Source organism: Eptesicus fuscus, chromosome 2 (genome assembly GCF_027574615.1).
Source record: "Eptesicus fuscus isolate TK198812 chromosome 2, DD_ASM_mEF_20220401, whole genome shotgun sequence".
Classification (NCBI taxonomy): domain Eukaryota; kingdom Metazoa; phylum Chordata; class Mammalia; order Chiroptera; family Vespertilionidae; genus Eptesicus; species Eptesicus fuscus.
The window spans coordinates 109,470,929-109,489,231 of record NC_072474.1 but is presented as its reverse complement, the minus strand read 5'-3'; the positions used below and the strand labels follow the sequence as shown (position 1 = coordinate 109,489,231).

General features: G+C 39.3%; 1 protein-coding gene across 4 annotated transcripts in view; it reads right to left on the bottom strand.

Annotated features, from left to right (window-relative positions):
• Nucleotides 1-18,303, bottom strand: part of LDB2 (LIM domain binding 2) — a 323,996-nt gene that overhangs the window by 65,763 nt on the left and 239,930 nt on the right. For all 4 annotated transcript variants that reach the window (XM_008150862.3, XM_008150863.3, XM_028159592.2 and 1 more), the window contains exon 3: nucleotides 6,780-6,952. In XM_008150862.3, coding sequence (XP_008149084.1) covers nucleotides 6,780-6,952 — 173 coding nt within the window. The remainder of the gene's footprint in view (nucleotides 1-6,779; nucleotides 6,953-18,303) is intronic.

The window sequence follows — 18,303 nt, the reverse complement described above, 5'->3', positions numbered from 1 at the left end:
GCTATCTCGGGGGCTCTGCTTAGAAGACCTTGGAGTCCACCTGGACTCCCAGATCCCTTCCCATCTTCTAAATTCAACCAGATAACTTCAGTTTTATTTGTTTTCATACATTGAGCTTCTGATCAAGCTTTTTCAAAGAAAGGTTTCCTATGCTAAAAACAAACACATAAAACTTTGGAAATCACTGTGCTACACAAGTTTTTGGAAAAAACACAAAAAACAACAACAACAACAACAACCACACACATAAAAACAATAAGGTCAATAGGGAATATGATCATTTCTAAAACTATAGCTAAAACTATAGTCTATCAATGTATTTAACAATTTATATCAACCTTTTATGAAATATTAACACTCATTTTTCCCTCTGGGAATTTAATACAAAAAAGCCACCATATTGAGTTCCAATTATGTCCTAGGCACTGGGTTCTGTGCTTTCGGTCGACTCTAATGTAAGGTAGTATTTTCTTTAAGCAAGCTGCAAAGACTAGCACAGGAGAACTAGCAATGTGTGTTGATAGGGCACTACTTAAGAAAGATGCTATGAATGCCTGCCATTTTCATTTTATCAAAGGTCTCAGAAGCACTGTAAGATAATTATTGATAATCTGGGTGAAGACCCCTAACTCAAATCCAATTAGCAGAATCTGTGGGTAATTTCAGGCATTTGGGCACCTTGCCCCCACACTCCTTAGTTGAATGGTCTTCAGAGCCTTGTTTCTGATCTTAGCCTTGACAGTGGAGCCCCCGGAAATAGGAAAGACTTTAGTGTCCCCAAACCACTCCCTAGAGCATCTCAGCATTAGAATTAATTTACCAAGGGTTTCCAAAGAGTTACATGGAGATTAAGCCACACAATCCCCCTGGGTGTTAGCATGACGGAAGCTACCTGCAGTGAAGGCTTTCACAATAAGGAGGGAACCATCGCCATCAAGTGACAGGGAAATACCTTGGCAATACAGAACAGAAATATTTGGATGCTATAATCCTGTTTTGGTTTCCTTTAAGAAAGAGGATCATTGGGTGTTTAAACAAATATTAGCCCAGTTAAAGTCATGCTTCTAAATGATCTAATCTATTTATTTTGTGTTTAGGAACCACAAACCCAGATTAGAAGGAGGTTCTGGTTTACCGGTATTGGAATAGAATATAATGGGAAGACCTGGATGTGGTCCTTCCCATGAATGACTGGATTGGAGATCTGGAAGGCCAAGTTAAATTGTGTTCTTTGTTTTCTGTGAGATCACACACCACACTGGTTGAGGACACTGCTTGCAGTCAAACTGGGGGCTAAAAAGGGAAAGTTGCAAGTAGCCTTGGGCTCCTTTCTCAGACAAAACCAAGGAGTCAGTGTATCCAGGGCAGATCATATTCGATAGCATAGTCCTTAGAACTGAATCTGAGTTGACTGTGTCGGGTGTTTTTCTAAATGAAAGACTGTAAGAGAGTTTGGTCACTGCTGGTCTTCCCCAGGTAATTACACCCACAGCCTCCTCCCAAGCCCTATGAAACCTCTCCGCCTCCTGTCCCCATCTTGGAAGTTAAAGGAAATTGAAATCTTTGTGATTTATTTTATAGGCAACAATCAGCAAATGGAATGGAGGCACTTTCTCTCTCTCTCTCTCTCTCTCTCTCTCTCTCTCTCTCTCTCTCTCTATATATATATATATATATATATATATATATACACACACACACACTTTGGAAATGGTAGAAATGGTAGAAAAATGGGCATAGCTTATACAGGAGAATGAATGTTTTTTCCCTTCAGAAAAATTCTCTGCATTCCTCTTAATCAATACAATTAATGTAGCTTTTATCTAAAGTTACCATTTTTTTTTGAAAACTGCCTTTCACTTGGCATCCAAAATCAAAAGGGTCCCCAATTAAGAAAACATTTTCTGTTATGCCGAATTCATGTTACCGTACTATGAGCTCTGACATTTTGTTTCTGTGGTAACCAAAATCAGCTGATTAGTTGGCATGGCAACCGAAAAGATGTAATCCCAGCAGACACACTCTAATCAATGCCCCCAGCACAGATGGTCTCCGGAGGATCAACAAGAAAGAGGCTGGCAGGCATTCAGCATGTCACGTGCTAGCTTGAGACTAGGCCAGGGATGAGAGAACTAAAAAAGAACATTTCTCAAACTAACTGGTAGCTTTTTAACCCTTTTCTTTCTCTGACTAATTGTGAAGCAATATGGACCATGTAGTTACATATATAATACAATACTCATAGAGCTTTTATGAAATAAAATGTGCTTTTTAAATGTGTATTTATTTAATTGTCTTGGTCTTAATGCCTGAAACAGTATGCACGGAACAGTGTTATAATAATTATTATTTTAGTTAGTAGATTATTAGCTTATTATAAAAGGATACAACTCAGGAACAGCCAGATGGAAGAGATGCATAGGGCAAAGTATGTGGGAAGGGATAAGGAGATTCCATACCCTGAGAGCTCCCCCAAAACCTATGGGTTCACCAACCAGGAAGTACTAATTAGTGCTTTTAGATTAACAGTTGCAAAAAGCTCATTGTATTTTACTTAGAGACACTGTTTGTGTAAATGCACATATATGCATATATTAGAGCAATATGGTTATTATCTGTAATAATTTGGTATTCAGAATAAGAGTACAAGGTCCAAATCCTGGAGTAGAATGTGGTATAACGTGGCTCAGGGTAGAATGATGAGCTAATGGTCAAAGACAAGAATAAGTATTCAGATAGATGCACTTCCACGATACCTGGCTATAGTGGCAAACCATTTCATCATAAATAATTGAGATCAAAAAATAAATAAGTCTGTGTTTAAAGAAGTGATAAAGGTGTTAATGGCTGTAATTATTGTTCTAGTTTGTAAAACCTAAAAGTCACCCAACACATACCCCAGAGAGGGCTCATCTCAGCACCTGCCAGTATTGCACTCTTAATATATAATTTGAGGGTCTTTGATTGTAAAAACTTTGGTGATTGCACTTCTGATATTAAGCCTTGTTTTCTGTTTGTTTTGAAATTGAATACAGAAAAGAAAGGCTTCCTAATGTGTGTTTTAAAACTCTAATTACATATTTATCCATAATCTATAATGTTGCGAGGCTCAGGAAATTGCAAAATGTGTACTATGCTCCTGAGGAATATTAAGTGTTACTGTTGATTAGGACTGTGGCAGATTTTTGATTCACCAGTTGACCAAATTTTCATAAAAGCAACTCAGAACCACTGGCTCAAATGCTACTTGGGGAATTAGAGTTTATTGATAGTCTAAATTAGGACAATGTGCTAAGTAATGCCATGTACTAACTAATAGCCAGTTCCCCCCAAAAAACAAAGCATCAGCTTCCAAACTATTTCTCTCTGTCACACTGGAAGTTCATTAACTCACTGTTTTCTACTAAATAGCCTGATTATTTTCTGACACGGAGATGAGTTATTTTTAATTAACATAAGAACAAAAGAAAAATGGGAAAGGTTCTTTGGGTTGTATAATAATAACTAAAGAGAAAAAAAAAGAGAACCCTTTCAAATTTTCTAAAAATAAATGTGCATAATTAGAATCTGGACGAAGTCCACATAGCTAAGCTACATTTCCCAGAAAGTAATATTTCTCATCCCAGTATGGAAATATTCATTACAAGATTTGGCAGATGGTCTTGCCATGGAGAAGAATCAAATGGGTGATCTAAAGAATTGAAGATAGCCCGGCCTGTGTGACTCAGTAAGTTGAGCATCATCCCATGGATCAGGAAGTCACTGGTTTGATTCCTATTCAGCGTACATGCCTGGGTTGTGGTCTTAATCCCCCAGTGGGGGTATACAAGAGGCAGCCTAACAATGATTCTTTCTTATTGATTTTTCTTTCTCTCCCTTCCTCTCTCTGAAGTCAATAAAAACATATTTTAAAAAAAATAAAAATAAATAAAGAATTGAAGCTTTAGGCTGGGAGAGCTGGGTTCATGAGAATGCGCAGGTCTTCCTGGGGGCGTGCCTTGGATGCCTGGACAACCACTCAGACATCTGAGAGGGGAGCATTCCTGAATGAGGAAGAATGCAATAGAGAAAACCCTAGTTTCTTCATTAGAATAAAAAAAAAAAAACCCTCACTTTATCAATTCACCAGGAGAATGGGTCTCTTTAATTTCAAAACAGCCCTGAATAAATAGCACTACATCTTCAGAGCAACTGACTATTGTCATTTATAGAAAAGTTTTGGCCTGAGAAAGAAAGAAATCAAGGAAATATATAAAAAGATCCCTACAAGATACATTTTTCTACCAATGGCCACAGGTTTTGTAAATATCTCTATTATGGCAAAAGTTTTATTTAATTATCATGGAAATCCCACCCCCCCCTCCCCGCTCCCTTAAAGCATAAGGAATTTGGGTGTTTTTCTTGTAATACCTACAAGCAACACTAAGTCTTAACAAAAATCTATAATAATAAAAGCATAATATACTAATTAGACCAGACGTCCTTCTGGATGACCTTCCGGACGAAGCCACGGCAGCGGGCACCGAGGCAGAGGCAGCTGCCAGGCAGCGGGGGCCGAGCCCCTTGCACAAATTTCGTGCATCAGGCCTCTCATAATAATAATAAAGATAACGAAGCAGCCGAGAAAGGCTTTCTCCGCAGTGCTGGACTTTGCAACACTAGACGTGGACTGTGGACCCATCTGATCTACAGGATTAAGTAGATGTGTTAAGTCTCCAAAATGAAATGAGACATAGACACATTAAACCGTCACCCAAGGGATCATTCCTTTCCACAGAGCAAGCTCTTCCCAGGACCAGCTCTGCACACAGTGGGAAACTTCTTTGTCTCTGAACGACAACCTTCCTCTCTGCTCAACTGTCAAAGAGGAAGAAAGAGAAAACCCAGCTCCCGCCCCACATTTAAAATGTCTATTAGCCAAGGCAAGATATCATATAATCAGTGGCATCTGATGATGTGCTTTTGCATTTTATGACCTTTCCCTTTGCCTTCCGTTTTTCACACCATTGTGAACAGCAGAAAGATGAAACTGCACCTACAAGATCCAGGAATACTTTAAACAATAAACACTTTATTTTTATTCTTTCGGCATATTGTGCATAAGCAACAAATACATCTTCTGTTTATAATTTGGGCTTTTGCATTAACCCTGATAATTCAACTTCCCTTAACTATAAAGAGGGTGTGGCCATTTGTGTTTTCAATGAAAAGAGATAGCTGCTATCATTCATATTAAAAATTAATTTCACATTGAGTCTTAGTCAAAATGCAATGAACCAGTGTTCATTAAAATAAGCTTCTGTGCCTGGCTGGCATGGCTCAGTGGTTAACCATCGACCCATGAACCAGGAGGTCACGGTTCGATTCCAGGTCAGGGCACATGCCTGGGTTGTAGGCTCGATCCCCAGTAAGGGCCATGCAGGAGGCAGCCAATCAATGATTCCTCTTGTTATTAATGTTTTCCCCTCTCCCTCTCCCTTCCTCTCTGAAATCAATAAAAAATATATTAAAAAAATAAGCTTCTGTTTTGCCAGATTCTATGACTAAATATTTGCTCTTGCTATTTTTCTACTTGGGAGAAGATATAAAGGGGTTGATCCTAATGTTTCAGAAAGGTCTTTATCCAGAGGAGGCACACCATATGGCAATTATCTATGCATGGGAGAGGTCATAGGTGGAGTTTTTTTCTTTTTCATTTCAAATCCTTCACAGGGCCTTGAATTCTGCCTTAAATTTTTATCTGATCCTCCTCCCCTCCCCATGTTTCTCATTCTCGCTCTCACAACTTCTTGCTCATTTGCTGATTGACCAATCATAGAACTTCTCAGAATTTGGGGAAATCACCTTTAAGCTCCAAATTTCCTAAATTCTTTTATATTTTTGTGTTCCTTAAATATTACGGTTAGTTGAGTTATGGTAAGTTGGATTGTCCTCCTGCTCAATTCACACTGAATTTAGCTTTAAGAATGTTTAATTTCAGTCACATATAGAATTTCTTTGGCACTAATGGTATTATGACAATCACTGTGATTCTATGTGGTCTTTGGATAAACTGGAGTGTATCTCCGAATCAGACGATCAACAGTGGGAGAATGTTCTCTTACCTGTAGAAGATCTTCTGTATAAAAACTACTAACATTCTAATTTAGTAACCTGCGTTTAATAGGCAGCTGACCCTCTCTTGCCCTGAATTTTGAGGTTCTATCATGCTTGACTCCACCTTACATGCCCACAACTGAGAACAGTGTTCACCAAGAGTCTAGCCGTGTTGCAAACATAAAAGATCATCTCACAGTGCTGAAAATGTTTAAGATATGAGAAATCAGCTCAAAGTTCCAGAAGAAAGCTTCCATTATTATCCTTAAACTAGCGTTCCCGTTGCAGGAAAAATCCTGCAATATGATTTCCTGCTGCACTCTACCCCGCCTCCACTCCGCCCTTGTCGCCCGCCCCGCCTTCTCTGCCAGCCCACCTGCTTTTCCCTTCGACCCTGGCCCTGACTTCGCTCCTCCCTTCTCCTCCCCCCCTGGCTTGCTTGCTTCTTTGAAGCTTTACTCCCTTCTGCAGCTCTTGGCTTCTTTCGACGCTGTCTTGATATGCAAATTAGCCGCCATCTTTGTTGAGGTAATTTGCATACTCTTCCTGATTGGTTGGTGGGCGTGGCTTGGCTGGTGAGCGTGGCTTAGGTGTAGCGAAGGTGCGGTCAGTTTGCATATTTGTCTATTATTAGATTAGATACACACAGAGAAGAACAAACCATGTTGGAGATGGCCCCTTACCTTGGTAAACATGGGCTTCCCATGCTGAGTGACCATCGCACACTGGTCACAGTCCACTGTGATGGATGAGTTGTGGTACGATTCCTTCGAGTGTTTGAGAATGTAATACAGGTCAGTCACCCCTCCTTCAAACACAGTGCTAAAGTAGCGGGGGATGAGGGTCCTGCCGATAGCTGGGAGAGAAACACAGACAAACAAAAAATGAATGACAATATCTGGCTGGTCTAACACACCCCACACCATCGCCAGATCTGCAACTGGATAAAAGTCATCGCAAGAGATGATGCCAGGTGCCAAAACCGGTTTGGCTCAGTGGATAGAGCGTCGGTCTGTGGAGTGAAGGGTCCCAGGTTCGATTCCGGTCAAGGGCATGTACATTGGTTGCGGGCACATCCCCGGTAGGGGGTGTGCAAGAGGCAGCTGGTCGATGTTTCTCTCTCATCGATGTTTCTAGCTCTCTGTCCCTCTCCTTTCCTCTCTGTAAAAAATCAATAAAATATATTTTAAAAAAAATGATGCCAGGAGGCAAATTTCCCTTTACAAATAGCCACGACCCTTCTGGGTTATACTTTATAAAATAAAATCCTCAGCTATTCAGACAAAAATTTGTACAGTCATCTCTCCAGATTTTGTGTACTTTGAAAGTCAATAGTGAAAGAGGTAGTATTTTTTAAAATTTATCTTCATTGTCGAAAGTATTAGAGATCTCTCCATTTCCCCCCATTTACCTCCTCCACCCCACCTCCACCCACCACCCAGGTCTTCCTTACACTATTGTCTATGTCCATGGGTCATGCATGTATGCATACAAGTTCTTTAGTTAGTCTCTCCCCAAACCCATCCCCACCACCACCTCCCCTCTGAGATTTGTCAGCCTGTTCCATGCTTCTATGTTTCTATTTTATTCATCAGTTTATTTTGTTCATTAGATTTCACAAATGAGTGAGATCATGTGATACTTGTCTTTATTTTTTAAAGAATGGACACAAACACATTGACTACTTTGGACCTCATGTATGTTCTCTGAATGAACATATTTCCCCAAAATAAAACACACCCAACACACTTGGATTTTTTAATGGATTGATTACAGGCCAGTTATTCAATTACGTTTTAGTAGTAGTTGTTGTAATAATAAAAATTTTAATAATGTAGTGCTTGATAGTGTGTGAAGAATTTTGGCATTCAGACTTGGATCTTCAGAACAACCCCAAGTGTAGGGGTCTGAGACAAAAAAAAAGTTATTATGGAAAGAAAAAGGTTATTAGGAATGTTTCAAAGTCACATAACTTGTGAGTAAAAAATTGGGGTCTTTAATTCCAAATCTGCAAACACCCAAACAGTCACTCTTTCTAACACTGTGTCTCAAACCGCTTTACTGAAGGGAAATCTTTAAAAAGTGAGCTGTACCTGCACATACAGAGATCCATACCTATGTCAGTACTGACTATTCATTCTGTCTGCTTCTGGAGTTGGCCAGAATATCTTTCTAGGATAAAAGGCCCATTTGAAGAGAATTTGGTACCTTCCACTTGGTCTAAATTGGTCTCCTTTATTCCCTGTGCCCTGTCCTGCCCCATTTCAGTTGAGCGATTGTTAAGTAGCTGGTTCTCTCTGATATATGATGCTTAGAAACAGCTAACAAGTCCTTTGCTTCAGCAGAGATTTTAAATCCTCTTACACTGAAAATCCCAACTCATAATATCAGGAATTTTGCCTATGTGCAGATTTGAGGCAAAGTACTAAAGCACCCTCAAGGGATCCCAGGTTTTTAATAAATCTCTTACATTCCCTATACAAGGCCTCCTGAAAGACAAAAATAATATTTAAAATAAATAAATTACCAAAGAGAGCTTTAGTAGGAAAGATCATGCAGTCTTCACTTGAATGTTTTAAAATGTTTAACTTCATTTTAAAAGAATCAGTGTTAATCTATTCCATATGGATCTATATCTCTTTTGTACACGAACTAGGGAAAAACACACTATAAAAAGAATACCCTGCCAAACAGTTTTCTGAAACAATATCTAAAGAATCCTGACATGGATGACTGGTCTCTGAATAATTCATAGAGTTGTTATTGCTTCATATTTACTGCAGTTAAAATCAATCAACAAATACGTTCTGCATATTCCTGGATCTTTGGCAATTCTATCTTAAATAATCCTTATACATACATTTTCTAAATCCTGCCTAATCCCCAATAGCACATGTTCATTCATTAAATACAAAATTCAAATGAAGAGTAATTTGAGTCCACCATAAGTGTACGCATGGCTTATATTGTAAAGAAAACTTGGTTAATGCAAAAAACCTTATTGTACTTTGCTAAACAGATAAAATTTACTAAATGCATTTCAAATATTCTAACTTAAAACTAAGTACCACAAAATAGCCCTAGTAATTTGACATTTTGGGGACCTGTACTGTGGAGAATAAATACAAACCATAAAAAGTAGAAGCAGGGTGAAAATATTTCACCACAGTATCCAAGGAATTGTCCCAGTAAAAAGGTTACTAGATTAGACACATTGCAGTTTATTCATCATGAATCCTGCACAATTTAATTCCTTTGCAGTAGCGTTTGCTATATATCATCATCATTTTCATTCATAGCATAAGAAAAATTGAATAAGAAAAAGTCAGAGATTCCTTAACTTTAAACCTAAATTATTAATTAGCTCTCCAACTCTAGAAAATGTACGAACTGTATGGGAAAGATACCTAGCAAGAAAGGCAGCTTCGCTTCATGGAGTACTTTCTAGCACTCTAGGAAATGGTTGCTATGGAGACGTGAGATTTGTTTGCAGCCCTTTTCCTTTGTGGGACTGTCCCTAGCATTTTCCCCATGGTCCTGTTTGGACCCTCACTCGCACAGCCCCGTTATCCACCGTAATAGACTGCACTCTGGGGGTCCCTCTGAACCACGGCAATGGTAGTCAGGTCCTTGTGTGTGCAAGTCTCCTCTCCTTAAATGTGGGCTGGGTCCTGTGGTCTTCTTTCATCAGTAGAATGTAGCACAAGTGTCCTGGCGCCAGTTTGGGGCTAACCTTAATAAAGACTAGAGGCTTCCCCTTTGTGCTGGGGGCAAGTCATTGAGATGTACAAAGTTCAACTACTGTAAGACTGCCACAGTGCAAGAAGCCCAACCTAACCGTGTGGGACAGTCATGTGAAGGAGAACTGTGTCTTGCAGCCAACAGCCCAACTGACCTTCCAACCAACAGCCAGCACCAACTAATTTGTGTAAGTGAGGCCGTCGTGGGAGGTGAATGCTTGAGTTTCCATCGCGCTGCCTCAAGCTGCTGTCACTTGGAGCAGAGATGCGCCATCTCCCTAATGCTTTGCCCACATTGCAGAATCATGGGTAAGTAAAAGCAGTGTTTGTGTTTTAAGCTAACATGTTTTGGAGCCCCTTTTTAAGGTGCCAGTGAATAATCATAGCACCCTTGCAAATCCCTAGGCTAAAAAGATGGGTAAATTACTATTTTTCCCTGAAAGAGATCAGTTTTGCCACTGAAAACATATGAATATAGAAATACAGAAGCTCCCATCCAGAGGAAAGCAGGCCAGAGAGACAGAGGGCCTTTGTGGACTGATTTTGGCCCTCATCTTAGCTGGGACTGAAGGCAACTTTAGTCCTTGGATGTCCTACTTTTGTGAGATGTGCCTGCTCCCCTCTTTTGTAAATAAAAAAAATATTAAAAATTTATTTGAGTAAGTTGGGATTAGCTTTCTGTTACTTGCAAACAGAGGAATCCTAATTCATGCTGTCCATCCTGTTCCAGCACAGAACAAGGTAGCGAACACTGAGCTGAAAGAAAGCAATGAGAATGAGAATCTGCAAACGATATGAGTCTCTCCTTGTGTCAGAAGCTGAAGGGGATAAAAGGGTGTGTCAGAGACAGTATTAGTTTTCTACTCACACTAACAAATGATCATACATTTAGTGACTTAATTTCTATTTGTTTATTACCTCACACAGTGTTCTGACAACCTGACATGGGTGTTGCTGGGCTAACAGGTGTCAACAGGGCTACCTTCCTCTCTAGAGGCTCCAGGAGAGAATCCCTTTTCCTGTTTTTTTCCAGCATCGAGGCTGCTGCCACTCCTCAGCTGTGTCCCTTCCCCCAGCCTCACATGCAACAGTGGTCATGGAATCCTCATAGAGCATCACTCTCGCTCTCCCTGCTGCCTCCCTCTTCCATTTTTACAGACCTTTGTGGCTGCCTTGTACTCACCCAAATAACCAGGATCATCTCCTATCTCAAGGTCCTTATTCAGGTCTGCAAAGTTCCTTTTGCTAGTAAGGTAACATAGTCACAAGGCTCCAGGGATTAGCACTGGACATCTCGGAGGGGGGCAATTGTGTTGCCTTCCACAGAGATTATCTTTGCCAAAGAGCTTCTGTTTTGCAAGGGAGATTAGTAAAAAATATAACTTGTGCACACACACACACACACACACACATGCATGCACACACAATGAGCAATGTACAGATAATGTGCAGTGAATGGGAGAGACAACCGGAAAGAAAAACATCACATGTACATGAGGAAGTCACTCTGCAGCTCATTCATTGATTCTGTAAACATTCACTGAGCCCAGAGTAGGTGCAAAGCTCCTTGGTAGGTGCTGGAAACACAAAGACAGACTACTGTCCCTATCTTTCAAGCGCACCTCTAACAAGAGAGTTAACAAGCATCTAAGTATCTATAATATAATGTGACAATAAAGCTAAAAAACAAATTTGTGATTTTGAACTCTTTGCCAGTTTCTTCTGACGCCTGAATTCAAAGTACAATTGTATTATTTTTGAAGCACTGAGAAGATTAAAATGTCCTTTTAATTTCATAAATCTTGCAACCACACCGTACAGCCTAATATAAATGACTTTAAATCAGTAGACATTTCAGATTTAGCTCTGGTGATCCCCTAGAACTCATCAGCCACACCAAGTCTAAATCTATTTAAATGTTATATTGTCACATTCATATGCTAGACTTACACTTTGCATTTGTACTTTAATTCTTGGATCTAAAAAGAATTTAAATATTGATATACCTAAATCTACATTGTGTTCCCATGTAAAGAATTACATTTTACAAATATTCCTGATGAGAGATTAAGACTATAGGAGATTATAACAGAGATTCTATTTTTCTGAAACATTTGGTCAAAACTCCAAAAGTTAGGAAGGGGAAGTAAGGTGAGCAAGATAGCCCCAGGAAAATGTTCTGTGATGTCAGGTGAGTAGAATCCTATATAATAAAAGCCTAATATGCTAAGTGTCCAGTCGGCTGTTCAACCAATCAAAGTGTAATATGCTAATGATATGCTAAGGCCGTTCAACCGCTCGCCATGACATGCACTGACCACCAGGGGGCAAACGCTCAATGAAGGAAATGCCCCCTGGTGGTCAGTGCACTCCCACAGGGGGAGCACCACTCAGCCAGAAGCTGGGTTCACAGCTGGCGAGCCCAGTGGTGGTGGCAGGAGCCTCTCCCTGCTCCAAGGCAGCACTAAGGATGTCTAACTGCAGGCTGAGTGAGGCCTGCTCCCCCCGGGGAGTGGGCCTAAGCCATCAGTCATATATCCCCCAAGGGCTCCTGGACTGTGAGAGGGTGCAGGCTTGGCTGAGGGACCCCCCTGAGTGCATGAATTTCGTGCACTGGGCTTCTAGTATAGTATATATTGTGTATCTATGCATTTGTGAAAGAGAAAAGAAAATCATAGATTAAATTACTCAGAAACCCAAAATGTGTATAAAGAATGCCTAAGTAATACTCTGCTTTATAGGTAAACATTAGTCCAGAAATAGCTAAAAATTTGTTTGTAGCTAATTTGGATATTGAGCTCTGAATTACAGTTCCTTGGGAAGTTTTTCATTGTTCTGTTCTGTGCCAAACCACTGACCTCCACTCTCCAATAGTTCTTGCTATTGGAGCTGGTAGGCTGACAGTGCTGTGGAGACAGGATCTAGCTTCCATCTTTTTTTTGTAGGTGTTACTGGTGGATGTTAGGATATGTACTGCATACTTACACATATTGGCTTATTTTTCCCCATTTAGAAACTAAATGGTACACACTGGGAACTCTTAATCATTAAAAAGATATAAACTATGGTGCATCTATCTTTTAGGACATTTCATCTCTATTATATCTCATCTCCTTTAGAGCATTTCATCTCATTTCACCTCTATTCATCTCTATGTCATTAAGAAATGCTTTTAACTCTTAAGAATGTTTGTAGGTAATTCACATGAAAGAAATTGCAAGTAGAAAATAATTATATGGGGAAATGTTCAAACTAGTAATCAAAGTATAAATTAAAATAATAAAAATGATTAAAACAAACCTGGTGAGCTTGTGGTGGAACAGGCATACTCAAATACTTCCAGGGAAATCAACAATTACACCTTATCTTGAGAATCTGTAATTCTGATAGTTTATTAGGTGTGACTCTAATGTCTTTGCAAATACTTTTGCCAAATTGTAATTCTAATGTTCAGATCATAAGTGCCCTGAAGTTCTTTAAGTCCTAATTCTAAGACTTTTGATTAGAGATTATCTTTTACTATTCCAAATGCCTGTACTTTCTATCTGTCAGAGACAATTCACTTCAAAAAATAAAATGAAATAAGAGTTTGAGACCCCTGGTTAAAATGCAGAATAAGGGGAAGATTCACAACTAATGATGTATTAGTACCACTTTACACTTGGTAATTATTTAATGAATAAAGGCCTGGTGCATGGGATTCGTGCACTGGTGGGGGGTGGTGTGGCCTGTGGAGATTGGTCCACTGTAGGAGCACCACTCATCCCAGTCAGCCGAGTAGCGCTCCCACTGTGGGAGCACACTGACCACCAGGGGGCAGCTCCTGCATTGAACGTCTGCCCCCTGGCGGTCAGTGTGCATCATAGCGACTGGTTGACCAGCCATTCTGGTTGTTCCGCCGTTCAGTCACTGGGCTTTTATTATATAGGATTTTCCTCCTCAGTGAAAAGAGAAAAATCATAACCAAACATTTTGTGTTTTGAATTTGGTGAAATTAATTATAGTAAAATAATTGAATAATATGATTTTTTCTCTCTCTTTATTAAAATTTTAAATGTTGTCATTATTGCAGGTGTCCCTCTCCTCATCCCCCCCCCCCACTTTGCCCATATCCACCCAACCTCACCACCCCTTCCTTAGCCTTATAATATGATTTTATTTTTTAAATCATTTTTTAAAGATATTTTTATTGATTTCAGAGAGGAAAGGAGAGGAGAGATAGAAACATCAATGATGAGAAAGAATCATTGATCAGCTGCCTCTTGCATGCCCCCTACTGGGATTTGAGCCCACAACCCCCCGGGCATGTGCCCTTGACCAGAATCGAACCCAAGACCCTACAGTCCACAGGTGGACACTCTATCCACTGAGCCAAACCGGCTAGGGCAATGGCCTTATAATATGATTTTAAACACTTTTTGTAAACACAATAACTGATAAATTGGTTATCTAAATCTAAGTAGTTTTATATAGTTGTTCTAAAGTTGCAGGACATCAGAAATCCAAATGGAAAGTCTGCCACTGAGGTACACACAGATTCATTAAGACACTTTAGACTTATCAGTATTCAGAATCAATGAATGTAGTATGCTAACATGTAAATGGTGATGATGCTCCTAGGAGTGACATAAACACTACTGATGATTTCATTTATGGTACATAACCATCATAATTAGCCAAAACAATAGAAATAAAACATGCTTAAACTCTGATGGGTGTGATATAGGCTCACGGCAGATTCCTCTATCTCGGTGAAGCAAGTCAAACTAACTTTACTTTCATAAATTGACAACATTTTCAATCTAACCTACCTTTTCCTCTTTTCTCAACCAAAGAAATTTGACTTAAATAATCACCTCTCTTGCTATTTCAAAGATTCATTCATTGAATATCTGCTTAGTAAGTATCTGGGCTTGACATTGTTCCAAGTACTTTAGGTAAATAGCAGACAAGTGGGGAGACAGAATCAACTTGGTGGCAAGGGAATACAGACTGGTTTACACTGGCTGGCATGGAAGGCTGTGGTGAGGAGATGGTGATGGAGCTGATTTCTGATTGAAGGGGGCCATGTGAAAATCCAGGATTGAAGAGGTCCAGGCCCAGGGAAAAGCAAGGGCAAAGCCTCAAGACAGGAATGAGTTTGAACTGAGTGTGCTTGGTATGTCCCAGGAAGAAAGGCATTGTGGCAGGAGTGAGATGATAGATGAGCTCAGAGAAAGAGAAGAACCAGATTATGTGGCTCTTCCTAGACTATGGCAAAGAACTTGAATTTTATTACTAGTGCAATGAGATGGCAGTGAAAGGTTGATACAATTATATGATCTGATGAAACTACTCTAGTCTTTTTTTTTTAAATATATTTTATTGATTTTTTACAGAGAGGAAGAGAGAGAGGGATAGAGAGTTAGAAACATCGATGAGAGAGAAACATCGATCAGCTGCCTCTTGCACACCCCCTACTGGGGATGTGCCCGCAACCAATGTACATGCCCTTGACCAGAATCGAACCTGGGACCCTTGAGTCCGCAGGCCGACGCTCTATCCACTGAGCCAAACCGGTTTCGGCGAAACTACTCTAGTCTTAAATGTAGTATGCATCTGCCAACAGGGTCCCCAAATCCCACAATATTTTCTGATTTTGCCAGAAATCTATTAGACATATTTTTTTTTGTTTGTTTTTTACCTACCAAATTTTCAATAACTTGACTAAGACTCCAGCCAATCACCTTGCACTAGGTGCTGGAGAAACAACGACTAAGGTAGGCCATATCCTGCATTTAGGGAGCTTCTGACCAAGCAATTCTTTGAGCTATTAACTCATTAATTAAGGATAGAAAGATGTGTACCATGGCCCCCTCTGTTTATACATTGTCTGATGCAGTAAGGATTCAATATGTATTTGCTGAATGAGTCCATGTAATTCATGAATGGATTTATAGTTCCAAGTTGTAGAAACTTGCATGTAAGCCTGTCTTATTTCATCTCATTCAACCAGTACTTTGGCATATTCAGATAATTTTGGATTCTTATTCTGTCAGCCATCCCTCAGGACATTTTCATGATGGGCCAAATTCTGTTTTCCCTTTGTTCAAGTTACTGACAATAACATTGTGCAGGAGAGGTCCGCAGCCATGGCTGGATTCTAACCATAAATCAACACCCTTTGGATATGAAACTGAAATGCTTTACTGACTTCCAGAATAAGTCCATGCTCTAATTCCTGATGCCTCATAGACATAGTGCAGGATCAGTGGGAACTGAGTGAGATGTTAGAGAAAGACCTAAATGGAAGGATGAATAGACATAAATCAGGCACAAGTGACCAAGGGGATGAGTTGTCCAGGCTGAGGGAACAGCATGTGTTAGGAAGCATGGAACATTTTTCATGACTGGGGCTGCTGCCTTGACCAGATCTTATATATTTACTAGAGGCCCGGTGCACAACATTCATGCACTGGGAGGGTCCCTCAGCCCAGCCTGCGCCCTATCGCAGTCCGGGACGGGGAGCGGGCCTAAGCTGGCAGTCGGACATCTCTCCTGTGTTGAGCATCTGCCCCCTGGTGGTCAGTGTGCATCATAGGGACCGGTCATTTGTCATTTTGGTTGATTTGCATATTAGCCTTTTATTATATAGGATGCCTTAAAGGAACTTGTCTTGATTAACTACTCTGCTACATAGAGCTTTCTCACTCTCTCTTTTTCATTGTATTGATTTTTATTTATTCATTTATATTACTTTTATTTTTTATCTTTATTGCTGAGAATATTATAGATGCCCCCTCCTTTTTCCCCTTTGCCCTCCACCACCTGGTTCTGAACCACTCTCTTTTTATGACAGTAAAATAAAAGAATCACTCTCTTTTTATGACAGTAAAAAATAAAATATATAATATAAAAATATATATATATATATCACAGTTATCCAAGTCTTATAATGTAGTTCACATCTGGTAGATTTATTTCTTTCCTCTGTATATCTTTATTCAACATTTTCTCAGCTACTATATTTATTCTTCAAGATAAACCTTAAGATAATATTTTCAAATTCTAAAAAAGAAAAAATTTGGAGGAAGTTGATTTAAATTAAATTTATTAAAAAAGAGTTGACATCTTTAAGATGCTCAATCTTCCAATTCAAGAACATGAAACGTTTGTTTATTTGTTTGTCTTTATTTCTACATCAAAGAAATTCTATTGTTTTTTTATATGTAGATACTAAACATTTCTGGTTAAGACAATTCTTGCATACTTTAGTTATCCTGAATGGTTAATATATTTTAAAATGATATTTGTAGTTGGAACCCACCCAGGCTAGAAATTAATGCTTTTATTAATTTTAAGTTTTTTTAACAATTTATAAAAAGTTTTCTATCATTCCAATATATTTGTATCATTGATTTCTCAACTGCAATGGTTAGAATAGAACTTCCAGAAAAATAAGATTAAATAATAAGTTACAGAACTTCTTTCCCTGATATTTTTTAAGAAAAAGCCTCAAAAATTAGGGAAATACTATATGATAACTTTACAGTATATTATTTATTATGGAAAGAAAAGAAAATTGTTTTCCTAATCTTTGTTTTCATGAGTTTTTATCCTAATGGATGTTTAACTTGATTGAATGCCTTTTTAGTAACTACTGATGTTCTAATTTTCTTTAGAAAGCTATCTATTAACTTATTTTCAATTATTGAACAATTTTTGTGCTCAGATAAACCTAACTCTTTCTTGTGCACACATATACACATATTTGTATATATTTTTGCATAAATTCAACTTATGAATTCATTCCTTTAACATGAAAACAGTGTTCTAGATGAGGCACTATCCTAGGTCTGGGTATTAAGTGGTCCCTAAAAGAGAAGCTAATAAAATATAACCCTTTGCAGTGGATTCTGAAGTCAAAGGTTTGTGGAATTAAAATAATCAACTGGCTGCCCACCCCCTTCTCTCATCTCCATTTGGATCTCTCCCACTTCCTCCATGTTTGCATGCACTGCACTCCTCAAAACCTCTGCTCACGCAGCACCCTATGCCTGGGGGGTTCTACTCCCTCCTCTTCCGCTTCATCCCAAGTCTTAGGCATCCTTAGATCTCAGCTACAGCACCACACCCCCTGGCTGAGCATCATGCTTCTCCTTCAAGTTTCTCACTTCTTTCTTCTATACATGCAAAGTGATTATAGACTTGGATGCTGCAGTGAAAGTCCCAGATGCATAGACTGGCTGTGCCATTTACTTACTTTGCGACCTGGATTTATGCTCTTTAAAGCCCAGTTTCTTCATCTGTCAAACGGGCATGGAATCATCGCTAATAACGGGCAGTAACCAGTATTCATAAAATTATGCATGCAAAGCGCTTGCACAGAGCCTGACTCCGCTCAGCACTTAACTGCACAGGCTGTGCCTTACCCCACTGTATTGTAATCATCAATTTTATTGTCTTTCCTTCAGTGACTGTCATTCCC